The sequence below is a fragment of the Phoenix dactylifera genome, chromosome 7, assembly GCF_051530095.1.
Source record: "Phoenix dactylifera cultivar Ajwa chromosome 7, Ajwa_hap1_PhDact_Kaust_v1.1, whole genome shotgun sequence".
Taxonomy (NCBI): domain Eukaryota; kingdom Viridiplantae; phylum Streptophyta; class Magnoliopsida; order Arecales; family Arecaceae; genus Phoenix; species Phoenix dactylifera.
Window position 1 is genome coordinate 29,726,826 of NC_143196.1, and position 21,023 is coordinate 29,747,848.

General features: G+C 38.1%; 2 protein-coding genes and 2 non-coding genes across 16 annotated transcripts; all 4 read right to left on the reverse strand.

The window, feature by feature from the left end:
* Positions 1-1,017: 1,017 nt before the first annotated feature.
* LOC103703295 (small ribosomal subunit protein uS4y) lies at positions 1,018-6,576 on the reverse strand. Its single transcript, XM_008786108.6, has 3 exons — positions 6,417-6,576; positions 5,378-5,759; positions 1,018-1,465 (listed from the first exon to the last, which is right to left on the reverse strand). The coding sequence occupies exons 1-3, from the start codon at positions 6,442-6,444 to the stop codon at positions 1,282-1,284; spliced, it is 594 nt and encodes a 197-aa protein (XP_008784330.2). The 5' UTR covers positions 6,445-6,576; the 3' UTR covers positions 1,018-1,281.
* LOC113462622 (small nucleolar RNA Z162) lies at positions 3,314-3,406 on the reverse strand. The gene has a single exon (XR_003385385.1). It is a non-coding gene; the product is annotated as a small nucleolar RNA Z162 (small nucleolar RNA).
* LOC113462621 (small nucleolar RNA Z161/Z228) lies at positions 3,607-3,706 on the reverse strand. The gene has a single exon (XR_003385384.1). It is a non-coding gene; the product is annotated as a small nucleolar RNA Z161/Z228 (small nucleolar RNA).
* A 1,612-nt stretch (positions 6,577-8,188) lies between the features above and the next one.
* LOC103703281 (uncharacterized) lies at positions 8,189-20,768 on the reverse strand. Of its 13 annotated transcripts, none has more exons than XM_089924408.1 (16): positions 20,552-20,702; positions 19,726-19,808; positions 19,545-19,608; positions 19,349-19,452; positions 19,189-19,265; positions 19,038-19,104; positions 18,525-18,790; positions 18,386-18,452; positions 17,966-18,276; positions 17,400-17,853; positions 17,194-17,294; positions 17,063-17,106; positions 12,989-13,178; positions 12,607-12,751; positions 8,940-9,058; positions 8,189-8,849 (listed from the first exon to the last, which is right to left on the reverse strand). In XM_089924408.1, exons 4-16 carry the CDS (start codon positions 19,371-19,373, stop codon positions 8,655-8,657), a joined length of 2,061 nt encoding a protein of 686 aa, XP_089780534.1. In that variant the 5' UTR covers positions 19,374-19,452; positions 19,545-19,608; positions 19,726-19,808; positions 20,552-20,702; the 3' UTR covers positions 8,189-8,654. The 13 variants fall into 13 exon arrangements, with proteins under 13 accessions (XP_089780534.1, XP_088557685.2, XP_088557684.2 ...); XM_088701559.2 differs by having other exon boundaries at positions 19,349-19,373; positions 19,726-19,817; XM_088701558.2 differs by having other exon boundaries at positions 12,989-13,181; positions 19,349-19,373; positions 19,726-19,817.
* Positions 20,769-21,023: the final 255 nt, after the last annotated feature.

Sequence of the window (21,023 nt, forward strand, 5' to 3'; positions counted from 1 at the left end):
AATTAAGAACCACATGCTTCTGCAAATGGAACGATGACATGTTTTGAGGAAAAGCATATCCACAGGTGTGTGTTCAAAAGGCTGTTTATGAAATATTGTTATAAGCACTTCTTTTTTTTCAAATGTGCTCTGCAATAGGCTACAATAGCTTGTCATCAAGCTATAGAGATTGCCTCGATCCATCCTTATGATTGGGAAGCCAGCCAAACCAAAAACAAGCCCTACTCTCGTTGGAATAGCTATTTGTAGAGAAGCTGAAACTAGTATGTCTCCTTGATATGGAAATAATATACATCATTAAATGCAGATATACCAGCTTGTTCAGCTGCCTTGAGGCCAACCTCTTCAGACCAAGGTATCAGGTATAGGTTTGCCTGTAGTTTATAGGCTCAGAGATTCATTCAAGTTCTCGTCGTTAGGAGATCTTGCTGCCCAACTATGAACATAGTGCGGGTCAAGTCCCTCGACGAACTTAAAGAGAAGACTAGGGGAACACGAATGAATTGAGAGAGACTAGAAGATTAGGACTTTGGTCACCACATATCTGGGGACCTCAGCTCTCACCCCAACCCCACCTGTTACAAGTTCCCCAGCAGGCTGAGCATCTAATTCTTCAACTCCTCAACGTGTGATCTTTAAAAAAAAATTGTCCGCCTTGAAGAATCTCTCTTCGATTAAAATTTAGTAATACCTCCACCCTTGCTACCAACAAAAGCCAGACCAGCAAAAAGACACTGTTTCTCATCAAATTCATATTTCCCTGATGTGAGACCAATTTATTCCACAGCAGCTCATTTCCCACAAGGGTAGATGTTGTGAATTGAAGCCAGTTAAAGTGCAAAAGACTGATACACGACAACCTTACATACCTCATGCCTCCACAACCTGGAGGATAACCGCACAACACACCTTATCCAGGAGTGCTGCGCCTCCAGCTTATACGCTCTTTAAAAGCACGAACACTGCAGAGAATTAGTGATGAAAACAGAGAACCCCTAGAAAATGGAACAACAGAACTCAAGCAACAACAAACTACCATTGAAGCAAATAATTCAAATCAGACAAGCCAAACTGAAAAAAAAGTTTAGTATGATAAAAATGCAACCAGAGGTACCACTTGGGTGGTGCTACATCTGAAAAAAAGCAGAGTCAATGGAGCAACACAATTCCATATTGCAATAGTCAAAAAGAGAGAGAACACATTGTTTCCCTAGCGAAATCTAACACAAGCCTTCAAACCTGAACTGACAATTATGTGCTACCAAGACCATGATCAAGTTCTTAATCTTCATCTTCCTCATCACCATCACCTCCTGCCGCCTTCTTAGCTGCTGCTTTCTGGTTCTTTCGCTTCACTCTTCCAGGGCGGCCTCCACCAAATGGGCTATTGAGAGCAAAATCAATGTGCTTAGCTGAGTCAACCCTCACCATGAATGAAGGAATGTTCACCACCTGGCGGCCAACCCTGCAACAAGTGGAGGTTCAAAAGAGTACATAAATTACAGAACTAACACTCATAGAGAAACCATCAGAACATTGTATGTAATTACCCAAATAGGAATAAAAAGAAGAAAAACAAACAACTTTCTTTTCATACATAGAGAGAGATGCTCTGTTGCACAACCAACATAAGATAAGCATGGCACCATGATTAGTAGTTGCGGACTAGGGATGGTTGTAGTGCAGAAATCTTGCAAAGCATGAATGCTGCTTAACTAACAAACTGAACTCATGAAAATAATAACGACACAGAAGAAAGAAGCAAGAAACAGAAACAAAGCCAAAGCTTTTGCAAAGCGCAAGAGGAACAGAGAATATTTATATTAGTTCAGACTTAATGAATTGTGAAGAATTGGTATTGGTCACAATTACAAATTTTGACACCCACAGAAAAACAGCTCCTTCAAGACAAGATTAGAACATTCAAAGATGCTAAACAAGCAAAGTAAGGTAGATGCGCGGGAAGGAAACCTACAAGAATCCAAGCTATTTGGTGAATAACTCAGAACTATGAGCCAGAAATGATAAGACATGTATAGCATTTTTACATAAAAACCAAAACACAGCACATTTTATAGAGCTTGTATGCAGGCTTCACCCAAAACCAACTACAAACTTGATATTCCAAAACGAAATTAGAATGTATATTACCGCTACAAGTGACAATGATCGGGCAAGATGCTGAATAAGATAACCAAGTAATATCTTAAATTTTAAAAAAAATAACAAATATGCATTGCCCAGCAATTTGTAGCTCAATTAATAAATCCTTCAACCACCATTACTACCGAATTAATGACAATGAATTCTTCCTCCAACACCACTACTTGTTATCTCCTTGCTTACAAATCCTATCCAGTTTATCTTCTCACTCCATGCCTTTTTCTTGACCTTCCATATCTCTAAGTTCGAACCAAGTCTTTGTCTTTATTGCACCTTCTCATACCATGCAATTTAGGGTGCACTGGCAGTTTGTAATATTTACCTAAAACATCCTTTTTTTTGGGCCAACAAGACACAATCTACTGTTATAAAAGAACCATGCAAAAACCACTCTTAGCTAGAGCCAAGAAAGGGGAGGGAAGTCATGGTCCCAAGTTCTGGTCAGGCTACATAGAACAAGCTTAGATAACCAGCGAGCAGGAAAATTGGGTAGATCATTAGCTTTAAAAGAGGATAGCTTATCAAACATAATAAAACTGTTGTTGAGGCGAAAGTGAGACTTGTAAGTATTAATGTTGTAGGGGGACAGCCAACAAACGACCACCTGAGAATCACCTTTGACCTAAAGAGAGATGTAGATATTCATCTTATGTGTAAGGCCCTCTGTTTATGTTGTATATTCTCTTGATTATCATATTGAAAGATTGCCCTAAGGCATTGACTCAGGGATTGTCTAGTTCAGGGCTGAGGAAGGATCTCATGAGTGTGAAACACTGGTGACTACCAACCAAGTGTTTGTCAAGAACAAAAAAATTGTTTCAAAGATACTAACAGTGAAAGTTCTGATCAGGATAGAAGAAACTGTTAAAATAGATAATCAGGAATTTATTTGTAAATAAATAGTGTAACTGTAAGCAAGATTTTTGAGCCTTCTGTTGTTAATGAATTTTCATACATACTTTGATTAGGTTGTGCAGCAAACATGGATGCACACAGCACCCACACATATACAAATATACAGACATGTGACAATGCTAGATAAAAATGATGGATGCCTATTTTCTACTAATCTAACAAACATATTACATAAATATCATCAGTGATAAATCCTTTATAACTTTAAAGCTAAAATATTACAGAAACAACAGATGGGACACTCAGAATGAAAAGGACTAAAATTAAGTGTTACTCACAGATCTATGGATCTCGCAAAAGAATAATGTTATTTCCTCATTGTGCCCACGCAAAAAGAAATCATTAGAAAAATGGAATAATTAAAATAAATCACAAAATGGAGATACTATGGAATGTTCAGAATGAGTAGGAGGAACATCACTTTCAAGCATGAAAATTGCAAACAAAAATTCATCACCACAACTCTCAAGCAAGATAAACGAAGGAAAAAAAAATCAAAAGCATAAAAAAGATCTATGAAGAAAAAGGATACCATCAGAGAAAAATAGGTAGCATCAATCTAGACACCAAAAAGGGTGTCTCAGATGACCGTCGTGAGAAATAAAAAGTTATTCTCATCATATGGTATATCTATATATTAAGTGCACTAATTAGGGGCAAAAGAGCATCTATGATATAAAAAAATGGAAAAGAAGGGGAAACTATAAAGGAAAAGAAAAATAAAAAAATGATATGAAATCAGGCCATCAAACAGAACTCGATGTGTAACTTTATAATAGTTTGCTGTCGATTCACTTTGTATGGGTCTAGCAGTCAACACCAGCATCACATGAACGAAAGAATGAAGGGTTACATATCCCATTTATATTTTAATACATTTAAAAATTAATTGGACTGCTTTATTTTTGTTATCCAATATTTAACATTTTCCCCTAAATTTATAATTTAAAGGTACGCTAGATTACATGGATATACATTTATTTGCAGAGTTAACGTTGGATCTACATCAAAAGAGCACCTTACTAACATAATCATACTCTTGTAGTCCCAAGCTAAAGCTTGTTGGCAATGATAGAGAACCTTTCCACTCACCAAGTTCTCTCAGTACATTACACCTCAAAGTGATGTCAGACACTTCGTATACCAGGGAACCATCTAAATTTGTATTTGAGATGCCAATACAACTTTTTAAAAATATATACATATATATATAACATTGAACTCCATTGAACCACTGGAACCCATATGCCATAGCACACTATGCATTTAGACTTGTATCACCTTGATCACAAAGTATTCAAGACTCCCACCAAGTTGAATTCCGGAAGCAATGAGCAACATGACCTCAAGATGTACACGTGCTTACAAAAACTAAGGCCACCTTCCTACAATCATGATGCGCACCAGCAGACCTGAGTATCAAACCCTATTTTGAATATACCCTCCAGCCAGAATATTAACTCTTTCTGTCCCTTCTATATCAGTTTCTATGATCATACAGCTGCATTTATATAAACTGCATATATCAATATAGTCTGCACTAGCTAAGAAACCTTCTAGCACTTGGTATGTTAGATTTTGCATCCTCTTAAAACACATGTGCCCTCATTTTTTATTAAATAACCAATTTAAAAAATCAACAATTTGCACTATCCTCTAAAGTAAGTCTTGATTTCTTGGAGTAAAAAGCGCAAGTCATACAAAACTATGGTCATTAAAATTTAAACGGCCATGTATTCATAGAGTAGTCAAGTTTATGCAGACAATATCGAAGTAAATATTGAGAAATATGATAAAAATTCCATTGTCAATTTTCTGTAAGAAAATGTCATGGAGCAAGGGTTTTGAAGTGCAAACCACATAAATTCTTTTCTACATTCGCTCACCTTCTTTGGCCTAAAAGCTGTCAGGGATAAGGTGTGAAACTTTGAACTGAAACTTATGAACTGTGATTTACAAAAGGGACTTGACTCATAATGTCAACAACTTATCGAAAGGATTTATACTTCATTCTGACAAATCAACCAATGACAACATGCAACCTTCTCAGCAAAAAGATCTCAAAAAAGGCACATGGTGCATAGTTTTGACTTAGATATCATGAAAAAAAAAAGCAAAAAGTTCCTAAGAGATGAGAATATTATGCAGAATTCTTGCTATCTGAGAGCAGGACCTCAGACCAACCACCAAAATTTTACTACCAGTCAGATTTATGAAAAATGTATCCTGTACAAATCAAGAGAAATTGAAACAAAACACATTAGAAAGAGGTAAATAACAACACTGCAGTCCTATATACCTGATGTGGCGCTGCCTTATGAGGACCCTAGCATGGTGGATAGACTTGGCCATTCCAGACTTGAACACCTGGGTCTGGAGCCGGCGCTCAAGGAAGTTCTCCACAGTGAGGGCCAGAACATAATCAAGCTTGTTCTGGTTCTCATCAAGGAGCCCATACCGGTTCATCCGGCGCAGGAGGGCCTCTCCCTCAAATATCCTCCGTGGGTTCTTCTCGTCAAGGGTTAGCAGTTCCCTCGCAGCATTTCGGATGCGGCTCAATGTATACTGGACCCTCCACAGCTCCCGCTTGGCCCGGAGCCCGTACTCACCAACTAGCTTCAGCTCCGCATCCAAACGCTCCTTCTCATATGGACGACGGGGCTTCTTGAAAGTCTTCCCATCTATACATATTGACATTATTCCATAAAAATATCTCACATTATAGAAATAATAAAACCAATATCTAAATCCTCTTTAACTATGCAAAAAGAAAATATATTCAACCAGAACTAATCAAAATCATAATATATTTGATGAAAAGATCATTTAAAAGACAAAGTACAATCATATACCTATCCATCGATTAGAAATTTTATTGCTTTCAAAATAACAAAAAAAAATTGATGAGGTAGAGACTTAATGGTTCTAAACGAGTGCGATCTACTTCTTATTTTCCCATCAATACAACACGATCGGGGGCAAAAAAACTCATTTTTTAAAGTAAGCATATGCATACGAATGCACAAAGCCTCGAATCCAAAAAACAAAGTTGCAAAACAGATATTCCGCAAAATCCAAGAAAAAAATCAAAAAATACAATCTCCAAATAAAGCATACATCTAAAAACGTCGAGATCGCATCGATTAGGACTAACTCGATCAGATTGACAAAACCATAAGCAACATAGCCATTTTAGTGGCAAAATTTTCCAATGTAAACAAGAAAAGCAGCCTGAAACGATTGAAATCAACGACTCACAAGTTCAAACTGAGTAGTCTAGCGAGAAAGGGAACAGGATCTGGGATAAAGGACGAGGAGAGGAGGGAGAAGAGACTCACAGTTGCGGTAGAAGCTAACGTGGACCATGGCTGGTTACCTCGCCGTCTTCTCCGGCGAACGCCTTCCGCTCTCTCTCTCTCTCGCTGTCTGATGCCAAGGGAAGGAGGAGTCGGCGGGATGAAGAGCGACCGCAAAACCCTTGATCCCCATTTTATAGGGCCAACCCGAAACCCTAGCTAGGGTCTTGGATGACCGAGCGTTGGGCTTGGCTGGCATTGAGGACTGGACCGGATTGACCAGTATAAATGGGCCAACCAAGTTTCATACACTGCAATCATGTGCCTTGGCCCATAGGGTTTCGTTTAGGGTTTTACGGCTGCAAATGGTTAGGTTAACCCATGACCTGACTCCGTCCCGACCGATGCATTTTTGGAAACCAATAGGTCCGCATTGAAAAGTGGACTCGAGTTCAAAACTGGATCAGGTCTGGATTTTGTATTATCCAACTCATATAATTTAGGCCAATAAAAAATCTACTTAACCCTACCTAAACTCGATCCATCCCGATCCAGAAACACATTAGTATGTAGAAGTTGTCTCCTTCCTCCTAGATATCTTTCAGATTCATCAAACGCACCTTATCTAAACTCATCCCTTTTTATTCATCTTAATAACCCATCTCCTCTCACCTACATTTACTTAATTTTATTTAAACATTCGATATTTGTTTTTGAGGTTCTTATTTATATTATTCTCAAGTACATCAATATTTGTTTTTTAAACTTGTATCTTATAAATGGTCACTTTCTTGGGTCAAATTAACTATTTTTTCTTGAATGAATAATCTTGGTTAAGCCAGCTTTATAGTTTTATTTTAAAAATTTTAATAATTTCATATTAACAACCAAATTATTATATTTTTAGCTATAAAATAATGCCTAAACGTTTAGCCTAAATCGTAGAACTAACCTAAATCTGTCTCGACTTAAACTTAGAATATTTTGGGTTAGGTTCAAGTCATACTTGATGTCAACCCAACCCAAATAATCCATTGGCTCTAAAATCTTTTCTATGGGCCCAAAAAAAAAGGGCTACATTATTTACCTTTCCCCCCTTTTTTTCCTAGATATTTTGATGTTCAAATTTAATTTGAATGAACAACTTTTCTATTTTCCATCAGCCCCTTATGGTGAACTCATGGCAATTGCTCTCAATTTGCGCTTGTACGAACTCCTCCACTTTAATAGCACTCCCATTTACAAATGCCAAAGCAATTAAGAAATATAGGAACTGGATTTGTCCGAGCGATCGCATTGCTCTGATTAGTGATTTGGTTAAGTCGGTACTGGCAGCTCTCCCACCCTTTCATTAAGTTAATTATAGATATTTATTAACATGAGAAACCAAGATTGAACTGATTGGTCAACCAAATGACATTATTCATTGTATTAGATCTTTTTTCCAACTTTTTTTTGCCAAAATCATATATTTGGTATAAACAGTAAGATTAGATCATTTGTTAAAATTATCCGAAACGAACCTGATGGGTCCATTAAATAATGCTACAGTTGCTTCCTAGAAATAAATATTAATCACTACGCCAATGATGGTATGAATTGTTGACACTCATCGTGCATGAGACTATTAAATCCACAAACAGCATACTAAAGAAACTTTGGCACAACGGAAGACTTCATACATTTGTGTTGCCATTGCCCAGACGGATACTTTACTATAAACTATTTAGCTTTATACAGGAGACCCTGCATATACTATCAGCTAGAAAAGAGAGAGAGAGAGAGAGAGAGAGAGAGAGAGAGAGAGAGAGAGAAGGCGCTGAAGAAGGTCCATTCAACTCCATGTCACCACTATCATTAGTAGCATTCACAACTTTGGATCATGATGTTTAGGCTCAAATTTGAAATCACTGGAATATATTGGTTCTGAAATATATTGCCTCATGGTACCTCTGTTGCAACAGGTTCAGCCGTGAAATCACTGTTCAGAATAGGCTCCAATTTGTTCGAGGCCTCGTCTCTTTTATCTTGCACCAGGCTGTTTTAGTTTCTGGTGCCTTGTTTGCTAAATCATGAAGGAAAGAGGGGCTCTCACTTATGCACTCCCTTCCAGAGTGGAGTCTGCATCTAAACTGGCACAATGCCGAGCTTAGGCTCATCTTGGTTTCTATGACAGATACGGATCTCAATATCATAATATATTGCGGGCAAATTTCCTTCTCTAATTTCCATTTAAATACGAAACACCATTGAGAGATAGCAACAGAACCATAATATAATTCAGAATTCATCAAATGTCTCTTTTTCCAAGTCATGTGGATAGGAAGCACTGGCATCCCAATCAAAAACAGTTTCATACTCAGAAACCTCTGGCGGATACTGAGCCTCAAATTTCCAATCAGAGTCCACAGGGCTCTGAACTTCACCGCCCCAACCATTAGCCTCCTCTTCTTTAGTGAGTTTCCCTCCGTCTTCCTGGATATGAAAAGAGAGCAAAATATCAGGGCAATTTGTTGACAAGTCAAGGTGTGACTAAATGTGGGGAGAGATTAGATGGGGAAGGACCTCATTTTCACCGGCCGCATCCTCTGAAAAAGTAGGTGGATCATCAGTTGTTTCTTTGTAAGAGTTTTGCTCTGCCTCAGTTTGCAGCTTTTGAATTACTCGTTCAAAATGAGCATGATCTGCATCATAAATAAATATAGGCACTCTCATAAATGGAATTTATGACATTAGCAAGAATTATATTGGATTAGTTTAGCAAGCATAAGCCTTGAAGCATAACTGCATAAAGTGCAGAATTTTGTTGGAAGGTTCTCTATTCTTACAAGTAAAAAAACTGCAGAGGATTATAAAGGATGGACAAGTGGTGACAAAAGCACAAGAAAACAGGCCTTACCTGATAATATATAACTTGAGGACCAAAATAACAAACACATAAAGTGCAACCCATTAGAGAAGAAAAGAATTGCTTGATTGAGTCCAATAAAAATAGACTATAGCCCCTAATACAAACACCACCATGTGCAACAGCTTCCCATATCCTCGTCTGCTGGACATCTGGCATATTTCAACTTCAATCAGAACCTTCACTGCTTCACACATTCAAGGGAAGGGAATAAAGCTGCTGACTGGCTTGTCCTTAATGCAATGGAAGCTCAAGTATTTCCACTGGTGGGATGACTTCCCTATGGATCTTCAAGATTATACTCGGGCTGATGCAATGATGTCTCATAGAAGGGAGCCTTAATCTCCTTTTTCTATATATATATATATATATGAAGGAAAAATACCCTAATATCACCAAAAAATGCAGAAGCACATTAACTGGTGCTACTAAGAGATTATCCTCTATACCTAGTTTCTTCCAAAATTCTGAAGTAGAAAGGGAGATGAAAGACGATCTTTTTTGAGTAAAACATTCGAAGACAAATTATAGTGATGCTATCAATCCTAATACATCTCCACTTGGCTCATGTATGTGCACATGCTGATATTTTTGTGACAGTTTCAATTTCATTCGAACATAGGCATGAAATGCTGATACTGCAAGATTGCATGTCCAGGGAATAGCATGATCAAGCAGTTATAAAAGCTAATGACAGCCTAATAATTTTCAACATAAACTCCTTAAAGTAAAGGGGATTTGTACCACTCAAACTAAATCACATCCAGAAAAGAGTGATATCATGCAGTATCATACACACCAACAATTTTAAACTTAGCCTTCAGTAAGGCAGAAAAGCAAATTGCTCTCACACCTTTAGCAGCCTCTCCAACTATTTGGACTGCTACTGGGCCAGGTATGGCAAGCTGAAGCAAAATGGGCCGCCCATTTTAGGCCTAAAATTGTTCTGGACTAGATTTGGGAAGATCTTAGCAGGGCCTGGGCTCCTAAGCCCATGGCCTGTGCCTAGCCTGAAATAGCCTAAAGTATTGACATTACATAATGAATGAATATTCAAAAGGTAGGCAAACTGTAGAAGACTCCCGATGCACAAAGGGCCTGAACAAAGTCCCAGACCCCCAATTCATTGCAGCACCTGACACTCCCTCTCTTTGCCACTTGTCTAACAAAGGCTTTCCCCCTCCTCCTCTGCCATCTGCAGCAATGGCGACCATAATTTCTGCTGCACTACTTATCACAAGGACCTCATCAACCGCTGCTTTGGCCACCAAAGAGCACTCCCTCTCTTTCTCTCCCTCCTATTATATGATCTCTCTCCCCCCCCCCCTCTCTCTGCCTCCGTATTTCTTGCCCCCTACCTTCCACTATCTCTACAGGCAAACAGACTGTCATGAAAGATTCCATATTCTCCTTCCGCTAAATGCAGACTGAGATCAAGCCATGTGTCTTTGGCCTGGTTCAGGTTTTAGCTTTAATTTTATTTTAGAAAATGAGGCTGGGCCAGGTCTGCATTCCCACCCAGATACTCAAGGCAGAACCTGGATTAGAGTAGCCAGGCCTGGGCCTATCCCATCAGCAGTGGTACCAACCAGAATGAAGACCCAAACCTTCTTGATAAATCCTTCCTTTCCTTGACAGAACCAATATCTTTCAGCCACTCATTTCCCAAAGCAATCTTGCATCACCATCAAACAATTCCACAAACAACTTCAACAAGCAAAAGCTCAAAACTTGCACCATAGACATGACAAACCCCATGACTAGGCACAGGGCAGGCCCTAGCCTTAGGCGACCGCCCTCGGCCCAAAGGAAGGCCTCTGGGAGGCAAAGATAAGATAACCACAGAAAGAAGGGAGAAGGCAAAAAGGCACCGACTTGCGATGAAATAAAGAGAGGAGAGGAGAGAAAGAGATAGAGAGAGAGAGAGAGGGGGGGGGGGGGGGCAGGGAGGTTCCTTGCCCTATTTTCTGTGTCTGACCGTGACCAAAAGGAAGCAAAGGCCCCATATAAAACGGGAACAGGAACTGGCTACGAGTCTTCCCCCTTGATGGAAGGGAGGTGGAGAGTTTCCTGGCCTGCAGAGGGGCAATTTGGGAAGTTAGGGACAATAGTTTTGTTTTGGGTGGAGAGAAAGAGAGAGGAGGGATTTGGTTGGCTTGATACACATGTCTGAAGCCACTCTTATCTTTCATCCCTTCTCTTTTTTGGTTTTGGTCTTGGTTTTCCTTCCCTCACATTACTCCTGATCCAGCTGGGCCATCAGGAAGAAAGATAGGGGGATTGGAGATGGACTTCTTGGAGGGTGGAGATTCTTTTAATTTTCTTCTCTCTGTTTCTTCTCCCCTCTTGGGTGGTAGAGAGAGAAAAGGAGGGAGAGGGGGGGGGGGGGGGGGGGGGGGGGCTTGAATGGCTGCTGTGCTGTGATGTTGCAGTTGCTGCTTGGGGTACTCACTTGAAGGGGAGATGGTGGGATGGGACTTTTATTAATTAGATGGAGGGAATTTCCCATAATGCCCCTACTTTCTCTTATAGAGAGGCCCCTTTCTTTCCTTTACCTTGACCATGAAGTGCCATGGGACAACCTTTTCCTATTCGGCTCTTGCTTGACATGGCAAACAGTATTGCCAAGCATTATCTCAGTTATTTAATTAGGCCCTTCTTTTAGAGTAATTACTTTTCCGTGCCTCCATTCAAGAATTATATTAAACTGAAGAGGCTTCTTGTCTATCATTGTTAGATTCATGCATCTTTGTTGAAATAGTGTACTTGACAGCTATCTATTTCCATATCATTTTTTTAAGTATTTTATACTTATTAAATTTTTTTATTATTAAAAAAAAGGCCTCATTCACTAAATTCGCCTTAGGCCTCCAAATGTATTGGGCTGCCCCTAACCAGGCAACATCAACTGTACCTCCACTATCCTTTACCATCACCACCTCTCCTTCAATATCAGAGCATAACATAAGCAGTACAGTTAGCTTTCTCACTGATCCTGATCTCATTACAAAGACTAAGCTCAGATTATTCATTCTAAATTATGAATTCTTCAATCAAAATATAATACATATATTATGATGGATTAGACTGTTAGAAGGGTCCTGCAGGCAAAGATAACATACAAGAACTTGCTGCAGAACACAATGTCCTTAAGCACAATGGCATCATCTAACATTCAATACCAGTAAAAAAAGTGCATTGTCAGTAAAAATACCTTATAATTTCAAAGCAGAGTCAGTTCTAGCCTTCCATGTGAAATTCAAACATGAGCTGATAGGTAGGAAAATTTAAACAATGACAAGAAGCAATGAAGCGTGTCCTCACCTTTGGAGCGATGGACTAAAGAATCATGAACTTGCAAAGGATGCTTGCGCTCTTCATTCTTAAACTTCAGTTTTACTTGATGGCGTGTACGATTAGGGAACAATTGTTGTATCATTGCAAAATCTGTTCCAAATTGACGAATAGCCTGAACCATATCCGATCAGAATACAAATAACCACAACATACAATATTGCTAAATGGAATGTAACATGACAGGAACCTAAACCAAAAAGGCTGAGATATTATAGATAAAGCACAAAAAGTTAAATACAAATTCAACTTCTTCAAGAAAAAACTGTAAGTTCATGTTATTGATTTTCAGATTATAAAATCTTTTATAAACACAAGAAAAAGTTAAGACATGGTTTAATTTATCAGTTACCTGGTAAAGCAGCTCTGTATCTGCTTTTGACCATCTCACTGATTGCGGCCTATTCATGTAGGAATGGTAATTCAATTTTGTAGAATTTGGTTGAATGCTATGATTTCCTTCACCATCAAGGTTTTGTTCTATCTCCTCTTCGAAAAAATTGTCTTCATCAAGATGGGTTCTACTAGAAAAGGAACCAGTACTGCTATACAGGAAACTAAATGTTAGCGAATAAAAGTAGGTAATGATCAAAAAGTAAAAAAGATGACTTTTTGGAAAAAAGGGAGTAAAATTAATTGATAAATTTCCAAAGTTACCTGAAATTGAAAGATCCATCGGACCAATTATTAGGGGATAGCTATATATAGATCTTTTGAACATTTATATCAAAAATAATGAAGAGCAGATGCATTACATGTATCTCACTATTTCCTTCCAAGTCCTTTCTAGTTTACTCTTCGTTCTTTTTGATATTTCAAGCACAACAGAAAAGATGTTCCCCATCTTGGCCATCTTTGCTGACATTGCATATAACAACATTATCTTAAATTTCTTGCCTTTTTATTTTCTATTTAGATGATCACCTCCTTATTTTGAACTCTATCCTTTATCATAGAAGGCATGAATGGAGGGAAGAATGAGGAGTTAGCAAAGAAATGCTAGCTTATACACTGTTTGTAGTTAAAGAAGGAATTTAAGTATAAATCAGTATCATATCAAATCCACAAAATGTACCGCCTCTGCAAGTTGTTAGCGCAGTGGGTGGTTCCTTATTTATCACCCTACAGGTAGTCCTTATTGATATGCAATAGACATCAGTGGCTTGCACCCTACTTTCCAATGTTGAACCCCTTTCCAACCATCTTGAACAAGCTTATTTTTATTTGAATGATATTGAGCCCTTCCATATTAATTTTTTTACTTTATTTTGTTTTAATATTGTTGTCAGAATTTTAAGGACCATTCTACTTATTAGATATGATAATGACAAGATATTGTCATATTCTACATTGAATCAAAGGTTAGAAATCAAGATAAACAGTAGCATGAATACTTACACAATACAACCAATATATGAGGCTGTGACAGTACAAGTAGTATGTGTATAAATCTACTGTGTATTGTTAACATGCACAATTACACATTCTTCCATAGGTCTTGTCACAAGTAGAAGTTTATTTGCATTATTAATATGTAATACAGTTGTGCGAAGCTAGTTTACAAGACATTTTACTTGAACTATTCAATACACTCGTTAAATAGCAATCAGCATATAAATCTAGGATGACTCATGATCCTCTATTTATCCAATTTGTTTCAAAACATTTTTTGTTAAATCGGTATGAAGCATTAAAATTGGCTGTCATAAAACATAGGAATACCTTGGCATGCTAATCATAATTCCTTTTTAAGACTTGCATATCTTTCTATGCATGTGCATGGCGAAGTGCCATCACAAAATTGATACCATTTGGACCCCTAACTGAAGTAAGACTAAGACAAGATAATTTATCTTCGTGGTTTCAGGTGAATGACAAAACAACATCTGTCCCACGACTGCAGGATTTTGTTTTCTTTTTTTGATGTATGTGTTTGAGGGGGTGGCAGGAGGAGCAAAAATGGGGGAAAAAAAGCAATGTTATTTTTATATCAATGTAACAATTGTCTATCAGATCACTTACAATCTTATTTTAATTTTGTTTTGTTTTGATTGATTTGAACGCTATATTCCTTTTGTAGGGTTATGGATCATAGCTTAAGTGGGATTACTATCTATTTGTTCTATTTTACAAACAAATCAGTTTAGGAAATAAAGTAATTACGATTGACATTTTAAGTGACTTTGCTGGCTCTTAATGATGCATCCCTAGAAAACTGAACTTTGTTAATTTAGGGGCATTGGATATCTTCAGGTATGAAAAGGTATTTAGAATGTTCTAGTGGCTGGGAATAGGATTGAAACTACAAAGAGCAAAGCTTGGGAGGAGGAAAGAAGGGGAGAAGGAAGTTTGCCTAGTATGGACCAAAATACTTCTCATCTAAACCATATTATCTAACAGAAATGACTTAGTGACAAATGATCTTATGGTATTGTCCTGCTTAAATCTAGAATGAAACAGAACTCGAACATGTCCAACTAAATAAACGAAATATATTGTCAATAACCATAGATTAACGACAATGAATGAGATAATTATGCTGGTAAGTTACATCATGTTATCTCAGTCATATGCTACAACAGAAGTCATGATAACGGGTATTTTACTACTAATAAGTGCTTTGGGCATTAATCAACTTATGCATGGGCATTATAGATGTTTCCTCATGCTTGATCAAAGAAAGTGTGATGGGCCTGACAATTTTTGCTGGTGGGAACATAATAACTATAATCCGACTCGTATAGAGATAAAGACTTATGAAGACTAACCAACAAGAAAGAGTTTGTTATAGGTGGATTTTGTTTAATATCAGCTGATGTTTTGATGTCTCAATCGTTAAATACTAACCAAGTTAAAGGAATATCTCAGCCAGTTTCAAAATTCTTCAAACTGCCATCTCAATTGAGATAAACCAATATCTCAGCTCATCTTGGGATGTCATCCACCAAGATGCCAAGATAAAGAATTAAATTGTGGTCATATGTTGTACCATCCCTTTTTAACTTCAGTGTATAATACGGCATATGCTTCCATCAATGGTTTTCAGTATTTGTGATCCTATCATATGCAATGCACATGATACATTAACTTGAGGTATGACAAATATAAATGCACCAAATTGTGAAATTAGAAAAGAAAAGAATGCATTTTTGTCATTCCACACCATTCATAAAGCATAAAATTAGAAAAGAACGATTAAGGGTGGAAATTGTAATGCGAAACATATTATTATGAGTCAAAGTCAGAGTGATACAGAAGTTTCCTTATATATTAGTATATGCTGACACAGAGTTAAGGGGTGGGGGAGTCTCTCATTTATTCCTTTTCTTTTCAAAGGGCATTTAGATCAGGGGATACGATACAGTTTCATTTCTTCTTTTCTTTTTCCCATCTATTTGGAAAGTTTTTGGAGAGGAAAGAGCAAAATTCGTCGTCTCATTACCGGACGCCGTAGTGGTGTCACACTAGCACTGTGTCTGTACAGTACGATACTACAAGGTCCTTTCGGCGTACCGAGTGTCAGTACGGTACGATACGGGATACTTTCAGCGTACCGAGTGTCAATACGCCACCCATATCAGATATCGGTACCAAACTTATACGGTATGGTGTGCCCCGTACTGTCCAGTTTGGGCCAGTACGACTAACCATGGAAAAGAGGTTTTTCTCTCGTAGGATTGATTAATGCATAAAAAACTACTTCCATGAAATTAAATTTTAATTGGTGTTTTACCTAAGCAAATGCTTAATTAGCAAGTGAGGAAAAGTCAAACATATTGAGCCTATTGATGCTTGGCAAAGAACAAAGGGCAACTGTAAATTAAAACCATGTGGTTATAAAATGTTAAGAAATATACTAGTTTGATCACAGTCTTTTCTAAGAACATATAAAAATTTTAAAAAAATGGGAAAGACAATAGGGTTAAGACAAATGCATTGCTCAATTAGTACCATGCTCAAATAATTTCTGTTTTCTAGAACTTACATTGTGAAAAAAGCCATATAAATGCAATCACTAAAATATATAACCCTGAACTATTAAGGGATTTGATATAGATTTCAAATTAACCAAGCCTTTGGAGCATCTAGATTTGGCAATTTGTATGCGTATGTGCATGTCAATGCTATCATATATTTATTAAGTGACCAAGTTTGAACACAAATAGTACCCAATGTACACATGTACCCATCATAGTGGAAATGGAGCAATCTACCTAAATAGGAAGAATTTTGATTTCTCATACTTGTTTGGACACGCTAAGAGATGCACCACACCAATATAATGAGCATATAAGTCAGTTTAATACTTTTAGAGGATCCCGACTTGTACAGCAGAAAACTTCACATATGGTTATATAAATTAATTATGAATTGCCATGTGAGTAAGCAACTTTTTCTACTCATGGACCTTACATAATTTTCATACCTTTGATTGGGAAAGGATTTCGTAAGTGCTGCTGCTTCTTTATTCTGTAAAATAACATTTAAGAAAAAAAATTAGGTATGAAATACTGTCTCAGCTGAGTAACATTACAGTGACTAGAGAAGTAGACATACCGATATTCGCTCCTTAGCCTCAGCAAGCAATATTAGATCTTTTATTCTAAGCCGCCTTTGGTCAATCTCATCCTCAGGTGTTTCCAGCAAAACCTTGTTCACTAGATAAGTAAAAGAAGGCAAATCATCAAACTTATTTGTTCCATGTCAACAGCAAGGATAAAGACTTGATAGTTCAACATTTAAATGCACCAAGATGTAAGTACCTTGTCGTCTCTTCCGCCGTGTTCCATGAGGGAACCTCTTTTTTGGTAGTTCCTCTGCAATGGAATCAGGTTTTCCAGAAGCTCTTTTAGGCTTCTGTTCTGGTTTCGCTGTTTCACCCATCTTCCTCTTTGATTTTTCTGGCACCCTCTTCTTCTTGGGCACATCTTCACCCATATATTCATCATCACTTTGGTCCTCATCCATTTGAGAGATGTTAGACTCTTCAACATTCCAACCAACATCCATTCCACCTTCTGGTTTTTCAGTACCATGCATGTAGAGTTGTCTTCTCAATTTCCTTGATGGTTTACTAGCTGCAATATCTTCAATAGTTTCGGAATTATGTTTTTCTTCCTGGATCTGCTGAGTAAGCTCTTCCGTATTTGGGGAATGGGCCTGAACACCATTAGCCTGCAATAATTCTGTTGGTTCTCTTTCTCCACTTATATGATTCTGGAAAGCACAGATCACAAAAGCACAACAGATGAACAATATAAACCGATAATTCAGAAAATCTACTCTGAAACAAACAAATAAAATAGCTTATGATTGTTTTGGATTTTACATCTCCTTCTGACAATATTTCAATAGTTTGTGTAGTCTTCCTGCCTCCTAAAGTTGCAGCTTCAAGTGTACACGTCTTGAAAAGTTCAGCCTGCTCTTGAGCCAATTCAGATGGCATAGGCAATGTAGAATAAATGAGAGGATCTGCTGGAAAGCCAGAAGCATGGCCCCCCAAGGACTCAGCCTCTGGAGGAAGAGAATCACATTCACATGGCACAGAATCTATGGCACCAGTTCTAACTGCAGAAGCATTAGATTTGACAATCTTTGTTCTGGCGCTAGGCTTTGGTTGGAACTTACCCGCAGATCGAGCTATCAAAATTTCATAGAAAAGAGGGGAAAAAGGAGAATCAATGCGCACTTGAAAAAAAGCATGACAAAGTTGAAAAGTAAATTCCTTTCATAATGGCTTATTAAATACCTGCAGTTGACATTGGCAGAGAAAGAAGCGCGTTGAAAGATTCAAGGCCTGAAGACCCTGACATGCCCTGAATAACAAATGGAGCATCCACATAAGTAGTGTTTAAAAATACTGAGCGAAAAGAAGCTAAGAAATTTACCTCTTCTCCCAACTTCTCATGATCCATTTGAAAATCTCCATTGAAATCATAGTTTGCAGATGATGAGTGTTGATGGTTTTCCAAATATCCATCACTCATCATATCCTCAAAGGGAGGATCAGTTCTTGTGGAGTTGCTCTCAAAACAGGTCTCCACAGAAGGAGCAGTAGTTTCACAAGCATTAGGAAGAGCAAAAGATACTGATTTAGCTTTTCCTCCTTTTGGTCGTGATGCAAGCTTAGGCTGAAACTTGCCTACTTGTTTTACTGTCAAGATAAACATTTTCACAACTGAACAACAAAACAGGTGTAAATTGAAAGTAAAAACATAGTGTGCTGCCATCATCAATTATGACTCACAAAGGTTTAAAAAAATAAAGAGGTGGGGTGGGAGGGTTGGATTGAGTAATCATAAACAACTCTTATACCATAAATTCTGGTAGCTTTCCCTTACCCTTGTAAACCATTATTATTTTAATAAAAGTTATGAAATATCTGTTAGCATCCTACTTACCAGCAGCAGTGCTGGGTGAGAAAGAAATGTCATCAAGCGGTTCAATGCCAAAAGGCATCATCATTACCTATGACAAAACAAAAACATTAGAAGAAATAAATTATAAAAGTGAACCAGAGATTGCGGGTCACAAAAACTTAAATTGAATTACCTCTTCTGCCAGTTTCTCAGGGACGGCCTGGAAATTACCATCACTCCGAGAGATATGAGGCCCATCCCAACAGGATTCTGCAAGGAACATTTGCTCTTTGGTTACAAAAAGAGGTTCTTGGGTAATATTAAGTTTGGAAGGCAGAGATAAGGTGCAGAACTACTAGTGCTTGGATTGCACGGCATCTACAGCAGCATATAGTGGTCACATCAGTTCTTCCATTTAGATTGTGATTAAGCCTTTGGTTAAAATATAGCTACAACACTACAATCATGAAATACAGTAAACGTTGAACATGTGGAAGACGAGATACAAAAGTATAATCTAGACCTAGGGCAGAAATGTTCATAAACTACCAATAGTTGGCCCATGTTGAAAATCGTCACCAAGAGATTCCATACCGAAGAATGTATCTGCAATCTGCAAAAAAACAACAAGAATTTAGGAAACATAACCTGAACAAAATTGAATGCACTATAAAAAAAATTATCTTTACTTTCAATTAGGAATCAATAAGAACTTTTTTTGTACTTTTACCTCAACAGGTTTTTCTTGATCATGCTTTGAAGCCTCTGTGATCATGTTTTGTAAGTCTTTGCAATGTGAAGCCTCTGGGTGATCTGCAGTATCTTGAATAAAACAAGGGTCAGATGTGCATGTCCTCACGGATGACGAACACCCAGTAGGGAAAGCTAAAAGACTTAATCCCTCTTTTGACTTTTGCCGTGTCAAAAGCACATGAAAGATGCTCCCCGGTGGGAGAAATGAATTGCATAGCACTAAAAAAGTTGGAGGATGCAGAATTTGGTTTTATACTTCTATTGGCATCAAGATTCGCCGTCTCGGTATCGGACACTATGCCGGTGCCACATTAGCACTATGTCGGTACGATATGGTTTGAAATTTTTTCGCCATAATAAGTGTCGGTACGAGTTTCATACGGATACCGGTACCGAACAGGTACAGTACTGTCCGGTTTGGGTATGGCAAACTATGATCGGCATAGCTTGGGTCAAATTTTACGTGGTTCCTTATCTGACAACGGCACATGCAAATCAACCAGCATATTGTTGCCATTGATCTGACAAAGGCCATTAAATTAAACACAGTTGAACAAGAAATTAACAATCCTAAGCTGATTGATTTGCTAATTAATTGCTTAAAATTAATTGCATTTTCAATGAAAAAAAGATTTAATAATGTTACCCTTGATCTGATTATCATGGTGCTTGTATGGATCTTTGCATATCATATGATAATGAATACTACTAACAACGATTCATAAGTTCAAATTGAGTAGTCTAGCGAGAAAGGGAACAGGATCTGGGATAAAGGACGAGGAGAGGAGGGAGAAGAGACTCACAGTTGCTGTAGAAGCTAACGTGGACCACGGCTGGTTACCTCGCCGTCTTCTCCGGCGAACGCCTTCGGCTCTCTCTCTCTCTCTCGCTGTCTGATGCCAAGGGAAGGAGGAGTTGGCGGGATGAAGAGCGACAGCAAAACCCTGGATCCCCATTTTACAGGGCCAACCCGCTACCTTAGGTAGGGTCGTGGATGACCGAGCGTTGGGCTTGGCAGGCATTGAGGACTGGACCGGATTGCCCAGTATAAATGGGCCAACTAAGTTTCATACAGTGCAATCATGTGTCTTGGCCCATAGGGTTTCGTTTAGGGTTTTACAGCTGCAAATGGTTAGGTTAACCCATGACCTGGCTCAGTCCCGATCGATGTATTTTTGGAAACCAATGGGTCCGCATCGAAAAGTGGACTCGAGTTCAAAACTGGATCAGGTCTGGATTTTGTATTATCCAACCCGACTCAATACATATAATTTG